This window comes from Hypanus sabinus, chromosome 9, assembly GCF_030144855.1.
Source record: "Hypanus sabinus isolate sHypSab1 chromosome 9, sHypSab1.hap1, whole genome shotgun sequence".
Classification (NCBI taxonomy): Eukaryota; Metazoa; Chordata; class Chondrichthyes; order Myliobatiformes; family Dasyatidae; genus Hypanus; species Hypanus sabinus.
In genome coordinates this window covers 66,786,789-66,806,080 of record NC_082714.1, presented here as the reverse complement: position 1 = coordinate 66,806,080, position 19,292 = coordinate 66,786,789, and the positions used below count along the sequence as shown (strand labels likewise).

General features: G+C 43.7%; 2 protein-coding genes across 8 annotated transcripts in view; one reads left to right on the top strand and one right to left on the bottom strand.

The window, feature by feature from the left end:
• mad1l1 (mitotic arrest deficient 1 like 1) overlaps positions 1–19,292 on the top strand; it is a 1,079,555-nt gene that overhangs the window by 44,167 nt on the left and 1,016,096 nt on the right. For all 7 annotated transcript variants that reach the window (XM_059979806.1, XM_059979807.1, XM_059979800.1 and 4 more), the window contains exons 2-6: positions 101–262; positions 11,268–11,408; positions 16,471–16,650; positions 18,171–18,295; positions 19,127–19,208. In XM_059979806.1, the coding sequence (XP_059835789.1) occupies positions 113–262; positions 11,268–11,408; positions 16,471–16,650; positions 18,171–18,295; positions 19,127–19,208 (678 nt within the window). In that variant the 5' untranslated portion in view covers positions 101–112. The remainder of the gene's footprint in view (positions 1–100; positions 263–11,267; positions 11,409–16,470; positions 16,651–18,170; positions 18,296–19,126; positions 19,209–19,292) is intronic.
• The window catches only part of nudt1 (nudix (nucleoside diphosphate linked moiety X)-type motif 1), an 86,184-nt gene that overhangs the window by 50,096 nt on the left and 16,796 nt on the right, over positions 1–19,292 (bottom strand). The gene's annotated exons all lie outside the window — the stretch shown is intronic.

The window sequence follows — 19,292 nt, the reverse complement described above, 5'->3', positions numbered from 1 at the left end:
TTTTCCCCCCCAAAATTTTCTTCTTTTGTGTATTTTTATCAGTTTTGGATGATGTACAGTGTACCTTTGAATAAACTTTTTTTCTCTGAATTGTTTACAGGGCAAAGTTAGAATGGATGATCCAGGAGAGAATACCACTGTTGTCTCCACCTTGCGTTCCTTCAACAACTTCTTGTCACTAAGTTCGGCACCTGTGCACAGCACAGGTCAGCCAAGCTCAACTTCACGGCTTTTGCTACTGCAATACCAGCAGAGGCTTGAGGTTAGTACATTGTTCTGCAGTGTCACTGTGGTACTGATGGTAGTAAGCATTACTTTGTATTTTAGTTTTCTCTTTGAATTAAAGACTTCTGCAATCCAGTGCAGTGTGGACATTTCAGTTGTATTATGGCTCAAATAATGCTCATTCAGGAAATTAATTCAGTGGGTAGTTAAATGCTATAGATTTCCACAGAATCCGACAGCTAAGATGGTTTATTTCTGATTACTGAGAGTAATGTGTTTAGTAACGTATGTACAATGATGCTTTGGGGGAGGAAATAAAAGTAGCAAGAATTTGTGAGGTGGAAAGAGGAGAAAGTTGAAAAAAAATCTGAGGCCCTCATCTATTTTTCTGGAGGATTATTGAGCTTATTTTCCCTTTGAGGTTGCTGGTAATGTCTTTTTTTCAAGTCTTGATTAATTTATTGTCTTACCCCAAACATTTTATTTTTTTGCCACTTTGAGATGTGCTATAAGTTACATTTTGACACACTAGCAATAGGGGGGGAGGAGGGGGCCGTTGCTTTGCTGCTATTTATGTGCGGGAGGCAGGGAAGCTGGGGGAGAATTGGGGTTCAAACATTAACTGCCATTCATTCTTTGGGGGCACTCTTACGTTTTCGTGGATGGTTGCAAAGAAAAAGTATTTCAGGATATATATTGTATACATTTCTCTGACGTTAAATGTACCTTTGAAACCTTTGAAAGCATTGGAGATCAGTCCTCTTGACCTGTACAGCAGCTGCTCTAACTGTAGCACCATGATGCCAGTCTTGCAAAAGCACATGAAACCAAAGTTGCATTCATGGTCATGTTCAGTTAAAGCAATGATATTTAAGTGTTTAATGTGTTGGTCCAGAGGTGAGTGTTCTTTGAGTGGAGTGGATGAACCACAAGATTATTGATGGGAAAAGCAAATAAGGAGGTTATTCAGGCCAACATGACTTTGCTGACTTTGAGCTAACCTATTGCTTACTATTTTTATTACCCCATGGTGTTGAATTTCTTTTTCTCTTCAAATAATAAATACTTTATGAAGAGAGTGCAATAATGGACCTTGGGGTTTAACTGAGGAATCTCTTTGCAGGCAGTATTCCAGACTATTTATGTTGTCCTTTTTAGAGTAGTGTTATCTCAGTGAACTAGTTCTCCACTGTTGCTTTTGAACTGAGCAGACATCTGACAATAGGAGTAAGTGACAGTCAGAGAGAAACTTGATCTGAAAATTGAGCCATCTTTGATTCTTGTCTTGCTTCTCCTATGCAGAGTTGCTTTGCTGCTTTAAGACTTTTGTTAAAAGAAATTACTGAGTTGGCATGAGTTGTCTTGAGTAAACATTTAGTTAGTGAAATAATCCTTGGCCTGCAGGAACTTCAGCAACTGAAGCCAGCAGTTGTTGATCATGCTTAATTTTTTGTTAACACAATGAATCCACGTTTTAAATCTTTCAGTGAAGGTGCCTCCACAGCCCTTTTGAGTACTGAATTTGAAGATGCTTTTAAGAACGAACGTATTCCCAAGTCAGGATGTTATGTGACATAGAAGAGGATCTGCAGGTGGTAATGTTAGAATGTAGACCATAAGAAATGAGAGCAAGTGTATGCTGTGGTGATAATTGATGTTTGAGTTATCTTTCAAAATTCTGAAGTTCCTGAATAGTTCCAGTAGACTGGAGGACAGCAGATGTGACTTTGATATTTAAGAAAGGAGGGAGAAAGACAAGGAACTGCTGACATTTTGGAAACACTGAAAATGTTAATTGATAGCACTGTTGGCTAAACTTAAAATAGTTATGTAACCAGTGCCAGATAGGATGTAGTCAAAGAATTTGAGAGAAATGTGCGAGAAAACTGATCTTCCAATACTTTTGGATACTGGAGTAATGTTAAAGAGATGGAGGTTGATACACCTTTCACAAATTTAGAAACCTTTCATCTTTCAAACAAAAAAGCAAGGATGTGCCTAATAACCACAGGCCAATAGCTTAATCTCAGTGGTGAGAAGGCTTTTGGAAACATAGATTTAGGATGGGATTAATTGCCACTTTAAGGTAACAAAGTAAACCAACAAGAATTTGCTAAGGGCAAATTGTATTTAATAAATACAATGTTCTTTTTTGCCTTCATTGTGGTGTACATGAATTTCCAGAATGGTTTTGATAAAGAGCAGGGTAACAGGGTTAAGCTGAAAATGATATAAGGGGGTCATTCACGGCATGGATACAAATTGAATTAAGTAATAAAGAGAGGGTCAGGGTTTTATGGATAGAAGGAGGTGATTAGTAGTGATTTCCCATGATTGGTTTTGGGGATCGATGTCTTTTTTTGGATCTATATTTATTCCCAAGACTTTGGGATGCAAGCCAGTTTCTAAATTTGGAGATGACACAATATTTGGCAAAGTTGTAAATTATGCAGAAAACAGTGTTAGATTATACCAGGACACAGAGGATAGTTGAAAAGCAGAGGAGTGGAACAATTATGAGATGCATTTTGATAGGAGAAAAAAGGAGAGGGTAACATAGCAAAAAGATTACTTCTCTAAATGGGGTGCAGGAGCAAAGGGGCCATATGGGTGTGTTTACAGATGTCTTCAGAGGAGGCAGGATTGGAAAGCAGTTTATAAGAAATTCATGATTCTCAGTTTTATCAATAGAGGCTAGGGTATAAAAATAAGGAAGTGATGTTGAAACCGTACAACACTAGTCTGGCCTCAAATAGAATATTGTATTAATTTCAGATTACCTCATTATGGGAAATTGTGTGAAAACATTAGAAAGGAACTTTTCACAAGACCGGTTCTGGGATATGGATTACAGCCACAAGGATAGGTTTGAGAATTTGGGACCATTTTCTTTGATAAAGAGAAAGCTGGCAGGGCTTTGGTAGAAATTTACAAAATGATGGAATCGTTGACTAGTTTTTGATTGAAGTGTTGAGGACAAAAGGAATAAAAGTATGGAAGAGAATTAAGAGTGACTTGAAGAATATATTTATTTAGAATCTGGAATTTATACCCATAAGTGTAAGCAGGTTGCATAGCCTTTAAGAGGGACCTGGATAAAAACATAAATTGGAGAAAAATAAGCAAGGCCGCATAAAAAAGGACTCTTTGATGTAACTGGAGAATTGCTTGAGTTGAGAACTGGTTTTAACAATGGCTTTTTTCATACAGTTGCTATCAAGGCTCTGAGAAAATAATATGATTATCCAGATTGTCTATAGATGTTTGCAGATTTATTAAAAGGATCATTTTATGACTCACTGGTGGAAAGTTTTGTGAGGATGTATCTGGAAGAAAATATGAAAGACAATCAGTGGATATGATTTATTTGGGCTTCTGATAAGATTTGCACATGAGATTTGCAAACAAAGTTGAAGCATATAGAATTGGAAGCACAAGAGATATTGCAGATGCTGGAAATCCAGAGCAACACACACAAAGTGCTAGAGGAACTCGACAGCATCCATGGAGAGGAATAAAGAGTCGATGTTTTGGACTAAGACCCTTCACCGGGACTAGAAAGAAAGGGGGAAGATGGCTGGAATAAAAATGTTGGGATGTGAGGGGAAGGAGGACAAGCTAGAGGTGAAAAGTGAGGCCAGGTGGGTGGGGGAATGAAGAAAGAAGCTGGGAGCTGATAGGTGGAAAAGGCAAAGGGCTGGAGATGAAGGAATCTGATAGGAGAGGAGAGTGGACCATGATGGAAAGGAGGGACACCAGGGGGAAGGTGATAGGCAGGCGAGGAGAAGAGGTAAGAGGCCAGAGGGGAGAATAGAAGAGGGAAGGGGGAGGGGCAAAAATGACTGGAAAGAGAACCGATGTTACCATTAGTTTGGAGACAGAAAATGAAGTGTTGCTTCTCCATCCTGAGAGTGGGCTCATCATGGCAGAACAGGAATGAGGATGTGAATTAAAATTGTTGGCCACTGGGAAATTCTGCTTTTTGCTGATGGTGCTTGACAATGCATTCCCCTAATTTACATTGATAATCATCAATATATAGGAGGCTGCATTGGGAGCGCCAGATACAGTAAACAACCCCAACAGATTTGCAGGTGAAGTGTTGCTTTTCCTGGAAGGACTGTCTGCTTCTCTGAATGGAGATGATGGGGGAGGTGAATGGGCAGGTGCAGCACTTCTGTCACTTGAAGGGATAAGTGCCAGGAAGGAGGTTAGTATGGTGGGATGAATGGACAATGAAATTATGGTGGGTGCAATACCTGTGGAAAGCAGTTAGTGGGGGAGGGTGGGTAAGGATGTGGTAGGATCCCATTGAAGATGTCGAAAGTTGTAGAGCATGATGTGATGGATGCATAGGATCTGGAGAAAGCCCACACATTCCGTGAGATGGGTTCCTTACAGAGGACATGGGAATTGAACTCCGATGCCCCGAGCTGTAATAATGTTGTGCTAACTGCTGCACTACAATGGCATCTTCTTTTGTTGTGACTAAAAATTCCAATTTGTCTATGATTGTTCTGAGTTATTAAACTCTGTAATGATCATCCTGCTTACTGTTGTGGTTGTTGGTAGGATTATTCCAATATCCTCCTTCAGCTGCCCTGCTTCCTCAATGCCACCTGTCTTCATATCGTCCGCAACTTTTACCACAAAGTCATCAATTCCCTCATTCAAATTATTGACATATAACATGAAAGAAAGCGGTCCCAACACCAATGCCTGTTGAACACCGCTTTTCACTGGCAGCCAACTAGAAAAGGCCCCCTTTATTTCCATGCTTTGTCTCCTGCCCATTAGCCAATCTTCTATCCATGTTAGTATATTCCCTGTAATACCATGGACTCATCTTGTTAAGCAGCCTCGTGCAGCACCTTGTCGAATGCCCAACATCCTTTGTCTATCCTGCTTGTTATTTCCTCAAAGAATTCCAAAAAATTTGCCAAGCATGATTTCCCCTTAAGGAAACCTTAAAAAGAAACACAATTGAATCAATGGAAAAAGCACACGCAACAAAGATAAAGATAGACAATCACTGTGCAGAAGACAACAAACTGTGCAAATACAAAAATTAAAATATAAATAAATAAGCAATAAGTATTGTGAGTACAAGGTGTAGAATCCTTAATAGTGAGTCCATAGATTGTAGAGTCAGTTCAGTGTTGGGGTGAGTGAAGTTATTGCCTCTGCTTCAAGAGCCTTATGGTTGAGGTTTAATAATTGTGCTTGAACCAGGTGGTGTGGGACCCAAAGTTCGTATACCTTCTTGCTGATAGCAGCAGCTAGAAGAGAGCATGGCGTGGATGGTGGACATCCTTGATGATGGAGACTGTTTTCCAAAGACAGCACTTCTTGTAAATGCACTGATTGGTGGGGAAAGCTTTACCCATGATGGACTGGGCTGTATGCACTACTTTTTGTAGAGTTTTCCATTCAAGGCATTGGTGTTCGCATACTAGCCCCTGATACAATTAGTCAGGATATCTTCCACTATGCATCTATAGAAGTTTGTAAAAATTTTAGATAACATGCCCAATTCATGCAAACTTCTAAGAAAGGAGAAGCACCCCAGTGCCTTCTTTGTAATGGCAATTACATGCTGGATCCATGACAGATCATCTGAAATGATAATGCCAAGGAATTAAAGTTGCTGATCCCTCCACCGACCCTCTTTCTGTAGTCAATAATCATCCCTTTGGTTTTGCTGATCTTGAGTGGGAAGTTGTTGTGGCACCATCAGACAGATTTTTAGTCTTCTTTCTATATCTGAATCGTCACCAGCATTGATCTGGCCAGTGACACTGGTGTTGTCAGCTAACTTAAATATGTAATTGGAACTGTACTTATCTTCATAGTCACTAGCGTAAAGCGAGTAGAGCAAGGGACTAAGCACACAACCTTGTGCTGCATCTATGCTGATTGTGATTGTGGATAAGATGCTGCCAATTTGAAGTGACTGGGGTCAGCAAGTGAGGAAATAGAGGATCCAGCTGCACCATGCTTAGAGTGAACAGATTTTAAATAGTGTCAGTTGTGGGCACTTGTGTTCAGAAAGCAGTGATAGTGGGCAAGTGAAAAAACAGTAAAACAATTCAAAACTTTGCTGACTGTCATTCAGGCTTGGTGATGTTAGAAATGTCTGAGAGTGAAAATGAAATGATGACACATTTTGATTGGGAATCCTAAACTGTAAGAGAACTAAGTGGAATAAAGTTTGTCAAATGTGTTCAGAATCTTCAACATCTCCCTGAGCAGCGCCACTGTTCCAATGTGCTTCAAGGTCACCACCATTGTCCCCGTGCCGAAGAAGTCTTCAGTGCCCTGCCTCAATGACTACAGTCCCATTGCACTCACATCCATCATCATGAAGTGTTTTGAGAGGCTTGTCATGAGGCACAGCAAGACACTGCTGCCCCCCTCACTGGACCCCCTGCAATTCACGTACTGTCCCAATTGTTCAACAGACAATGCCATTGCCATCACCCTCCACCTGGACAAAAAAGACACATACGTTTGAATGGTGTTCACAGACTTCAGTTCAGCATTCAACACAATCATTCCTCAGAAACTGATTGGAAAGCTGAGCCTACTGGGCCTGAACACCTCCCTCTGTAACTGGTTACTAGACTTCCTGACTGGGAGACCTCAGTCAGTCTGGATCGGAAGCAGCATCTCCAACACCATCACACTGAGCACGGGGGGGGGGGGGGGGGTCCCCCAGGGCTATGTGCTCAGCCCACTGCTGTTCACTCTGCTGACCCACGTCTGTGCTGCAACAGACAGCTCGAACCACATTATCAAGTTTGCCGATAACATGACCGTAGTGGGTCTCATCAGCAAGAACGACGAGTCAGCATACAGAGGAGGTGAAGTGGCTAATGGACTGGTTCAGAGCCAACAACCTGTCTCTGAAAGTGAACAAAACGAAGGAGATGGTTGTTGACTTAAGGAGGGCAGGGAACGACCACTCTCAGCTGATCATCGACAGCTCCTTGGTAGAGATTGTTAAGAGCACCAAATTTCTTGGTGTTCACCTGGTGGAGAATCTCACCTCGTCCCTCAACACCAGCTCCATAGCAAAGAAAGCCCAGCAGTGTCTCTACTTTCTGTGAATGCTGAGGAAAGTCCATCTCCCACCCCTCATCCTCATCACATTCTACAAGGGTTGTATTGAGAGCATCCTGAGCAGCTGCATCACTGCCTGGTTTGGAAATTGCACCATCTTGGATCGCAAGATCCTGCAGCAGATAGTGAGTTCAGCTGGGTTGAACTCCATGTCCCACTTCTCAGCCCAGTTTTGCATCCTATCAATGTCCCGCTGTAACCTCTGACAGCCCTCCACACTATCCCCAACACCTCCAACCTTTGTATCATCAGCAAGCTTACCAACCCATCCCTCCACTTCCTCATCCATTTATAAAAATCACAAAGAGTAAGGGTCTCAGAACTGATCCCTGAGGCACCCCACTGGTGACTGACCTCCATGCAGAATATGACCTCTCTACAACCACTCTTTGCCTTCTGTGGGCAAGGCAGTTCTGGATCCACAAAGCAATGTCCCCTTGGATCCCATACGTCCTTACTTTCTCAATAAGCTTTGCATGGGGTACCTTATCAAATGCCTTGCTGAAATCCATATACACCACATCTGCTGCTCTTCCTTCATCAATGTGTTTAGTCACATCCTCAAAAAATTCAATCAGGCTCATAAGGCACAAACCTGCCTTTGACAAAGCCATGCTAACTATTCCTAATCATATTTATGAACTCTCCAAGTGTTCATAAACCCTGCCTCTCAGGATCTTCTCCATTAACTTACCAACCACTGAGGTAAGACTCACTGGTCTATAAATTCCTGGGCTATCTCTACTTCTTTTCTTGAATAAAAGAACAACATCTGCAACCCTCCAATCCTCTGGAACCTCTCCTGTCCCCATTGATGATGCAAAGATCATTGCCAGAGGCTCAGCAATCACCTCCCTCACCTCCCACAGTAGCCTGGGGTACATCTTATCTGGTCCTGGCGACTTATCCAACGATGCTTTCTCAAAGCTCCTGCACGTCCTCTTTCTTAATATCTACGTGCTCAAGCTTTTCAGTCTGCTGCAAGTCATCACTACAATCACCAGGGTATTGACAATCATCTTGAATGTTACAATGAAAATGAAGGTTTGTAGGATGCATTCGTTGATAGCATTGTATGAAGGCAGTCCATTATTTATACTAGTCACCTGCGCTGATTTTGTTCATTTCAATGATTCAAAAGAACGTACACACTGGATGAATTCCTCTGATAACTATTAGGAACTAATACAGTTTTTCAGTACTATAATAATATCGATAGTGTTCTAATTTGTTCTGTATTTCATTTAAATACATAATTTGTTACTCAGTTAAATGATCCCTCTTTTAAAATAATCTTTTTAACTATTTCCATGGAACTTCAGCAAATTTTGTCAGCCTCCTCTTAATTGGACCAATTTGTACTGGTCCCAATGTGTCCCAATTATCTGGAATTGTTCCTCAAACATTGAACGTTTGTCTTCTGTACTTCCTGTCTGAGGGATGGTAATGAGAAGCGGACGTATCCTGGGTAAGGGTGGGGATCCTTACTGATGGACACTCCCTTTTGAGGCATGGCCTTTTGAAGATGTCATCAATGGTGGGGAGGCTGAGTTTTACAACCATCTACTGGTTTTTTTGATCGCGTGCAGTGGGCCCACTCTACCAGATGGTGATGCTCGCCAGTTAGAATGCTCGCTGTGGTGTATCTGTACTGAATCCCCTCAAACTCCCAATGAAATATAGCTGCTAGTGTGATCTCCTTGTAATTGCATCAGTATGTTGGACCCAGGATAGATAGATTTTCAAAGATGTTGATGCCTAGGAATTTGAAATTGCTTTCTCTTTCCACTGCTGACCTCTCATTTAGGACTGGAGCTGTGTTCCTTTGACTTCCCCTTCAATTTTTATTTATTGAAAAAATAGTTGTTGTGAATGTACAACCTATTTTTGTGCCTGTAAAGGTTTGGATATACTGTATGCATACGTGTTGATTTTCCAAATTTAGTTGGTACAGTTTAGTAATTTAGGTTGTTGAGGGAATCCACCAGCAGAAAACCATTTCACTGAGAATACTAATTACTTTTTTGTGGAATGGCTTTGAAAACAAATCTTTTGTTTTTGTGGTTATGACTCTTTTAGGTCATGACATAGGTCTGTATTTCATGAAATTGAAAAGATCATGTATTGTTCAAAATTAAAGAATATTTATATCATTAATGTACAAACCCCATTTCCAGAAAAGTTGGGATATTTTCCAAAATGCAATAAAAACAAAAATCTGTGATATGTTAATTCACGTGAACCTTTATTTAACTGACAAAAGTACAAAGAAAAGATTTTCAATAGTTTTACTGATCAACTTAATTGTATTTTGTAAATATACACAAATTTAGAATTTGATGGCTGCAACACACTCAACAAAAGTTGGGACAGAGGCATGTTTACCATTGTGTTACATCACCTTTTAATAACTCTTTTTAATCATTTTGGAACTGAGGATACTAATTGTAGTAGATTTGCAATTGAAAATTTTGTCCATTCTTGCTTGATATAAGACTTCAGCTGCTCAACAGTCCGTGGTCTCCGTTGTCTGATTCTCCTCATCATGATGCGCCATACATTTTCAATAGGAGGTAGATCTGGACCGGTAGCAGGCCAGTCAAGCACATGCACTCTGTGTCTACAAAGCCATGTTGTTGTAGCCCGTGCAGAATGTGGTCTGGCATTGTCCTGCTGAAATAAGCATGGATGTCCCGGGAAGAGACGTCATATATGTCTCTCTAAAATCCTAATATACACCTCAGAGTCAATGGTACCTTCACATACATGCAACTCACCCATGCCGTGGGCACTGATGCACCCCCATACCATCACAGATGCTGACTTTTGCACCTTTTGCTGATAACAGTCAGGATGGTCGTTTTCATCTTTGGCACAGAAAACTCGACGCCAGTTTTTCCCGAAAACTAGCTGAAATGTGCACTCATCTGACCACAGCACAGGGTTCCACAGTCTTTCGGTCCATCTGAGATGAGCTCAGGTCCAGAGAACTCGCTGGCGTTTCTGCATAGAGTTGATGTATGGCTTCCTCCTTGCTTAATACAGTTTCAAGTTGCATTTCTGGATGCAGCGATGGACTGTGTTAAGTGACAATGGTTTTCTGAAGTACTTCCAAGCCCAGGTGGCTATAATTGTCACAGTAGCACGACGGTTTCTTAGGCAGTGCTGCCTGAGGACTCGAAGATCACGCACATTCAACAGTGGTTTCCGACCTTGCCCTTTACGCACTGAGATGTCTCTGAATTCTCTGAATCTTTTCACAATATTATGTACTGTAGATGTTGAAAGACCTAAATTCTCTGTAATCTTGCGTTGTTAAATGTTCCTTTTGAACTGACTAACAATTCTCTTACGAATTTTGGCACAAAGGGGTGAGACACGACCCATCCTTGTAAAGACTGAGCCTTTGATGGACGCTACTTTTATACCCAGTCATGATACCTCACCTGCTACCAATTAGCCTACTTAATGTGGAGTCTTCCAAACCGGTGTTACTTGAATATTCTGTGCACTTTTCAATCTTATTTTAAATCTGTCCCAACTTTAGTTGAGTGTGTTGCAGCCATCAAATTCTAAATTTGTGTATATTTACAAAATACAATTAAGTTAGTCAGTAAAACTATTGAGAATCTTTTCTTTGTACTTTTGTCAGTTAAATAAAGGTTCACGTGAATTAACAAATCACAGATTTTTATTTTTGTTTTGGAAACTATCCCAACTTTTCTGGAAATGGGGTTTGTATATTTAATCAAAATATGCTATCACATGGATGTAAACATTGCTCATCTAATTTTTTTGTGCTGATACTGTTTCTGTCTCTCATTCTTCTTATGAAGAATTCTTCTCCCAAACTACCCCAACCCCTCATAATTCCTTAAAAAATACTAGAGTTTAAAAATTGCTTGACATATATTTTCTAGGTTGAAGAACAGGCTGAATGTATTCTTTCCCACTCCCGCACTCTAGAGGCGGAAAGAGAAAAGCAGAAAATGGAAGTTAGTCATAAACGTGCTAGGATTGAGCTGGAGAAGGCAGCGCAGTCCAGCTCCTGGAACCATGAGGTTTGTATGTTTGAACAGGCAATAAACTCTTCTGGCACAAAGCATTCTTTGTACTTAGTTGTTTTGTGCTGCTTGTCAGTCTCCTTTTGATAGAACTGAAGAGTAATTAGTTGGAAGATTTATGAATTTCTCTGGATTATTAACTTAGACTCTCTAAATACAAGCCAGCAGCATAATAACTACATCAAGGGAAGAATAGTCAATCTGCAACCTGTCAGACTCAATTAAATTGCAGATTCTCAGCACTTCAGTTTTATAGATTCATACAGCATAGAAACAGACCCTTCAGCCCATTCTGTTTATGCTATCAATATTAATCCCATTTATCAGCACTTTATCTATAGCCAACAAGGAAATTGAAAAAGATGTGAAAATAATGACAGTCATAGGCTGTAATTCCTTCTTGTTTATGAACGCTTTTTGAGATTGTGTAAATTTTCTTTTGTCTTAATGTGACTTTTAAAAGAAAGTTGACTTTTATTTGGATATAACATTATGTGAGGCATAGGCCCGATACCAAGATAGACAATATTTGGAGGGATGTAGATTTAAAGTAAAAGGATGAGATAGAACTTGATAAAATGCAGCTTCACCTACGTTGTGATGATGGTATAGAACTAAGAGTAAGGTTGTGGCCTTGGATACTGGAAAAGTCTGAAATACCTTTTTTTAACCTGACATTGTGGCGACCCATTTCCTGGCACATCCGAACCGGCTCACAATTAGATAGCCTACGGGGGTTTGCGAGCACAGAGCTTTGGAGCCTCTGCGCCACAGGAAGCAGGTTGAGGGAGGCTTAAAAGTGAGGCTGAGGATTTCGAATAAAGTTTTTTCCTTCGACTGCAGTTACCGACTCCGTGTCGTAATTTTAGCGCTGCATGTAGCACACTGCTACAATTGATGACCCCAACGGTCCAAACGATTTTTGGACCAGAAATGACCGACGCCGCCTCTGTTCATGCGGTTTCGTTGAAACTGCCGGGTTTCTGGACACAGCAACCGAACCTATGGTTCCAGCAAGCCGAAGCCCAATTCCACGTTCGCCAGATCACCTCAGAAGACACCCGCTACTACTACGTGGTGAGCTCCCTCGACCAGGACACAGCGGCCCAGGTCGCAGAGTTCGTACAGTCGCCCCCGGCAGACGGCAAGTACACGGAATTCAAAGCCCTGCTCCTCAGGACTTTCGGACTCTCACGGCGCAAGCGGGCTGTCCGTTTACTGCACCTGGATGGCTTGGGCGACAGACCTCCTTTGGCTTTAATGAATGAGATGTTGTCTCTGGCCAACGGACACACACCCTGCCTCATGTTTGAGCAGGCATTCCTGGAGCAGCTGCCCGAGGACATACGCCTGCTGCTGTCCGACACGGATTTCAGTGACCCCCGGAAGGTGGCAGCCCGGGCGGACTTGCTGTGGAACGCCAAAAAGGTGAGCGGGGCGTCCATCGCACAGATCTCCCAGCCACGCTCCCAGCAGCAAACCAGTCCAGGCCTGGCCGCAGAGCCCACCAACCCCCGGCCCAATGAACACTGGTACTTCTACCACCAGCGGTGGGGTGCAGAAGCCCGCCGTTGTCGCCCGCCCTGCAAGTTCCCGGGAAATGCCAGGGCCAGCCGCCGCTGATGGCTACGGCGGCTGGCCATCGGGAAAGCCTCCTGTATGTGTGGGACAGAAGGTCGACACTGGTGCCGAGATCAGCGTTTTACCTCCGACGAGTTATGACACCCGCAGCAGGGCACCGGGGCCTCCCCTGAGGGCCGTGAATGGCAGCACAGTAAGGACCTATGGCACCCGTCAGGTGCAGCTACAGTTCGGCTCCAGCCAGTTCACGTGGGACTTTACATTGGCCGCCGTAGCCCAACCGCTTCTGGGTGCGGATTTTTTGCGGGCTCACAGCCTACTGGTCGACCTGCCCAGGAAGAGACTGGTACACGCCGAGACCTTTCAGACGTTCTCCCTGGGTGCAGCCCAGTTGCCAGCCCCTCACCTCGGCTCCATCACGCTGTCCGACAACGACTTCACCAGGGTCCTGGCGGAATTCCCATCGGTTCTGGCACCGCAGTTCACAGCGGCCATGCCCAGGCACGGCGTACAGCACCACATCCCGACCCAGGGACCACCCCTCCACGCCCGCGCTCGGCGGCTTCCCCCGGACAAGCTCCGACTGGCGAAGGAGGAGTTCCAGAGGATGGAGGAATTGGGGATCATCCGGCGGTCCGACAGCCCATGGGCCTCCCCCCTGCACATGGTGCCCAAAGCCACGGGGGGCTGGAGACCATGCGGCGACTACCGCAGGCTGAACGAGGCTACCACACCGGACCGCTACCCTGTGCCGCACATTCAGGACTTTGCAGCAAACCTGCACGGCGCACGGATCTTCTCCAAGGTAGATCTCGTCCGAGGGTACCATCAAATCCCGATGTATCCTGATGACGTCCCCAAAACGGCTCTCATCACCCCTTTCGGCCTTTTCGAGTTCCTCCGCATGCTGTTCGGCCTGAAGAATGCCGCACAGACGTTCCAGCGGTTAATGGACGCGGTGGGACGGGACCTGGACTTCGCGTTCATCTATTTGGACGACATCCTCATAGCCAGCAGCAGTCGTCAGGAGCATCTGTCCCACCTCCGTCAACTCTGCGCCCGACTGAGCGAGTACGGTCTTACAATCAACCCCGCCAAATGCCAGTTCGGACTCAATACCATTGACTTCCTGGGCCACAGGATTACTAAAGATGGGGCAACCCCTCTGCCCGCTAAGGTAGATGCGGTCCGCCACTTCTCCCGACCCACCACGATCAAAGGCCTTCAGGAATTCGTAGGTATGGTCAATTTCTACCACTGCTTCCTCCCTTCAGCTGCCCGGATCATGCGCCCCCTGTTCGCCCTGATGTCGGGTCCGAGCAAGGACATTACCTGGGACGAGGAGTCCACCGCCGCTTTCGTTCAAACGAAGGAAGCTTTGACGAACGCCGCAATGCCAGTACATCCCAGAATGGACGCCCCTACCGCCCTCACAGTGGACGCATCTAACATGGCAGTCGGTGGGGTGCTGGAGCAGCTCATCGCAGGTCGCTGGCAACCCCTGGCGTTTTTCAGCAAATACCTGCGGCCACCCGAGCTCAAGTACAGTGCTTTCGACCGGAAACTGCTGGCGCTCTACCTGGCAATCCGGCATTTCAGGTACTTCCTAGAAGGTCGGCCCTTCACTGCGTTCACGGACCACAAACCGCTTACCTTTGCGTTTACGAAAGCGTCCGACCCCTGGTCATCCTGCCAGCAACGCCACCTGTCCTACATCTCTGAATACACGACGGATGTCCGGCACGTCTCGGGTAAGGACAATGTCATGGCGGATGCACTCTCTCACCCTACCGTTCATGCCCTTTTCCAAGGGGTAGACTTTGAGGCACTGGCAGAGGCACAGCAGGCAGATGAGGAGATTCCGAGTTACAGAACCGCAGTCTCCAGTTTGCAGCTCCAGGACCTCCCTGTAGGCCCGGGTGAGAGGACCCTACTCTGTGACGTCGCCACCGGCCAGCCCCATCCCGTTGTCCCGACAGCCTGGCGGCGCCTTGTTTTCGACTCCATTCATAACTTGGCGCATCCCTCCATCCGGATGACTGTCCGGATGGTTTCCAGCAGGTTCGTTTGGCACGGACTCCGCAAACAGGTCAGTGAATGGGCCAAAGCGTGCATGCACTGCCAGACAGCCAAGGTGCAGCGCCACACCAAAGCAATTCCATCCCGCCCACCGGCGTTTCGACCATATTCATGTGGATATCGTGGGCCCCCTGCCAGTGTCGCGCGGAGCGCGGCACCTCCTGACTATCGTGGACCGGTTCACAAGATGGCCAGAGGCGGTCCCGCTCACCGACACCACCTCCGAATCTTGCGCCCGAGCCCTGATCACCACCTGGATATCTCGCTTTGGTGTTCCGGCCCACATTACCTCTGACAGAGGCGCCCAGTTCACCTCCAGCCTGTGGTCAGCTATGGCCAGCCTTTTGGGGACTCAGCTGCACCACACAACTGCCTACCACCCACAGTCGTACGGGCTAATGGAGCGTTTCCACAGTCACCTGAAGTCGGCCCTCATGGCCCGCCCGCGAGGAGCCAAATGGGCGGATGAGTTTCCTGGGCCCTACTCGGCATCCGCACAGCGCCCAAGGACGACCTGCATGCCTCGTTGGCCGAGTTGGTATATGGCGCGCCCCTGGTCGTCCCCGGAGTGTTCCTACCAGCCCCACGGGGGCAAGAGGAAGATCCAGCAGCAGTCCTGGGCAGACTACGCGAGAAGCTCGGTAACCTGGCCCCCATACCCACTTCACAGCACGGGCGGAACCCGACCTGCGTACCCAAAGACCTGCAGAACTGTAAGTTTGTGTTTGTACGACGGGGCGGGCATCGGCCACCGCTGCTGCGGCCATACGAAGGGCAGTTTATGGTGCTCTGGAACAACGGGTCCACGTTCGTGCTGGACGTTGGGGGGAAAGAGGAGGTTTTCACGGTGGACCGCCTCAAACCGGCCCATGTGGACCTGGCGCAACCAGCCGAGTTTCCGGCACCTCGGCGCAGAGGCCGACCTCCCAAGCAGGTTCTGGCCCTGACTGTGACATTGGTGGGTGTATCGCCGGTTCTGGGGGGGGGGGGGGGGGGTTATGTGGCGACCCATTTCCTGGCACATCCGAACCGGCTCACAATTAGATAGCCTACGGGGGTTTGCGAGCACAGAGCTTTGGAGCCTCTGCGCCACAGGAAGCAGGTTGAGGGAGGCTTAAAAGTGAGGCTGAGGATTTCGAATAAAGTTTTTTCCTTCGACTGCAGTTACCGACTCCGTGTCGTAATTTTAGCGCTGCATGTAGCACACCGCTACAACATGGCCATTAGTGGCCTGAATGCTCTTTCTCAGTTTTTATTTTTTTTATTATTGTGATTCTGCTTGTAAACACGAAGGTAATTGACGACAGACTATTGCAGATTTTCAACTTGTGGTTTTTATTATTTTCTATGACTATTTTTACTGTGATTTGTCCTTTTTTAATACTTTCTCCCAATGTAGCGAGAGGCTGATCGAAATCAGGAGCTAGTTACCCAATTGAAACAACTTCAGGAAAAGGAAGCAGAGGCTGAGGCAAAATTGAAGAGTCAGATTAATGCGACTAATTCATTGAAAGAGGATCTTGCGCTCCAGGATAAGAAGCTGCAAGAAAGAGAAGAAAAACTTGCAGAAGCCAATCAGGTAAATTCATTAGGCAACAAAGGTGAAATGGTATGGTCTTTCAGGCTGCATAACACCGAATTTAGTTATTCAGATTCCTAGTGACAATGTATTCTGTTAAAACATACAGATATTTAAATTCTCACTACATACCATTATTGATTTCACCCATGCAAAGTTGTATCTATTAATAGTAGGTTGCAATGTTCTGCATTGTCTTACAGAGAGAGGCCCAGCATTGGGTGGACCCTTGGGATTGGTCAGAGAGTTATGCTTTACCTTTGGTTTTCATCCATAGCTTTCTCCACGTTGTTCCTGGCCATCTCAGATTAATATTGCACCTGAAACATTGACAATGACTCATGGGATTTGTAGCTAGAATATTTTTCCCAGCCTAGAAGGTAGAGTAATTTTCTAGTACAGTGTACATATGAACTCTGCACCTGCACATTGAAGAACTCCAATGGTAGAAGCCTAGTACTGGAGTTTAATACAAGAAACATTATGATCTCCCAGTCTTGCCATTTTTACTGGAAGAAAACGCTTACTTGTATTTATTTTTCTGCATTGATGAAATAAACAATTATCTGTAAATATTCAGTCCTTAAACTTTAATTTGCCATTTAAATAATTTTGTAATACTGAACGATAGTGAATTTTTATTTTGACATAATATAATTGAATTAGCCAAAAATGCCTCCATGTGTAATCCAAATAATACCATGAATACTATCATTCTGTCAAAAGTTAGAACTTTGAACAAACTCTCAATATTGAACGTATAGTTCTATTCTTGGAACTGGTGTTATGACTATTGCTTCCAGTTTTTTCTCTACTTTTTTACTTTTATTCAGAGCATTGACTTTTGTTGCAGAGAGGAGCAGCAGCTGCTCTCTCTCAGAGGCATTTGTGTTGAGGATTGTTTGTTGCTGGTGAGTTACTAGAACAAGTAAGAATGTACAATCAAGCATGACTTTTATAATTATAATTTTATAATTTTTATAAGTATAATTTCTATTTGAGTCACTGGACATGCTCTATAGGGTGTAATTACTAATTTCTATCTATCATCCCTCCTTTTACAACTGCCCATGCTAAAGGACCAAAATGTTAACTAATGTACCAAATTGGGTTCGTTCTGTTTAATGTCTTCCTGTAAAAATAATTTAAATTGTATTTATTTTAGTTAAGCTGTATTTCTTCTGATGTGATTTTGTATATGGTAGGTCCTGCTGTCAGGTAGCCTGTTTGCTAATTTTATGCTGCTTGTGTGACATTTAATTCAACAGTGCTAACAGAAAGGAAATCTTTTATTTATTTCTTATTTTACTTGAACATCAGCAACTGTAAATCATTTATCAATCATATGATGGAACGTGTATTATTTGAAATTACAGTTCAAAATTATGCCTCTTGAAAATGTACAGTCCAGTATTGATGCTATTAAGAAAATAGAAGATATGAATGCAATCTAAAATTTTTTAAAGCATCTTTAATATTTTAACATTTCTGATAATAGTGCTTTCTTTATTGTCATGCAGACAATCGAAGTCTTGAAGGCCAAGATATCAGAGCAACAACGGAAACAAATGGCACAGGAGATGCAGCTGTCGACATTGACCACAGAGCGTCAAGAGCTGCTTGAGCAACTAGAAGTACAGCGGAAGTATGGCAAAAATCAAATTTTGGCGATCATTGGATGTCCACCTTTGTAGTGGTTGCTTTCATCCCCATCACTTTTCGCCTGTCACTGTTTAAATTTCTTGATGGAAATAGAATTTTTAAAGACAACCATATTAGTTTCTTTATAAACATATTAATTTTTAATCTTCCAGTATCGACTTTCTCCTCATGCTATTTGATAGTGTGAACTATTGTTTTAAAAATAACAGCTCTTGAATATTTTTCCCAAGACAGTAAACTGCATGACAAATCCAGATACTATGCGTTTACTTCAGTTAGCCATTAGGCTGAACCACAATCCATATTTCCGTGGTTTACTTTAGGTGTATACTGTAAGAGCTAAAGTTATTGACTCATCACTTGGGTCTGGAATCATAAGTATAGTTGTTAGTTGCCTCATTCAGGTATCAATTCTTCACAATTGAGCCAAGTTGACAAGCACCAAGAAAGCAAGGGGTTCACAAGAAAATCTGGTTTATTTTCTTTGGAGTTGTGACAACTGGGAATGGAACTTTGATATTTCTTCAACTCATCACTTTTTTGGCCTAGTGCACTAAGATACATTTGAAAAGGAAATTTACCTGAAATTTTGTTTGTCTAGTTTGCTGTGAAATGAATATTTTCCTTGTTCCTCTATTGACAATGTAGAAATATTTATGGGCTTAATGAGAAAAATTCTATAAGGTTACGAGGAAAGGAATTTTTTTCATGCGGCATTATTTGGTCCTTTGACATTGTGTCTGTGTTTTCCTCCCAGTTTTTTGTAATTGCAATATATTTTGATGGGGCTAATTGTTTTTGTTTTCATTAACAGGAAGTGGCAAGAGGCTGTACACCAAATTCAGGCATTAGAAGCAGCTCAAGTGGCCAGTGCTGAGAATGAACGGAGATTGAAGGTGAGCTGTGTTTTTCTCAGAGCCTGTTCAGCATAGGAAACAGTTTATCACATACTTCATTGCAAAGGATGAGGACTAGTTATC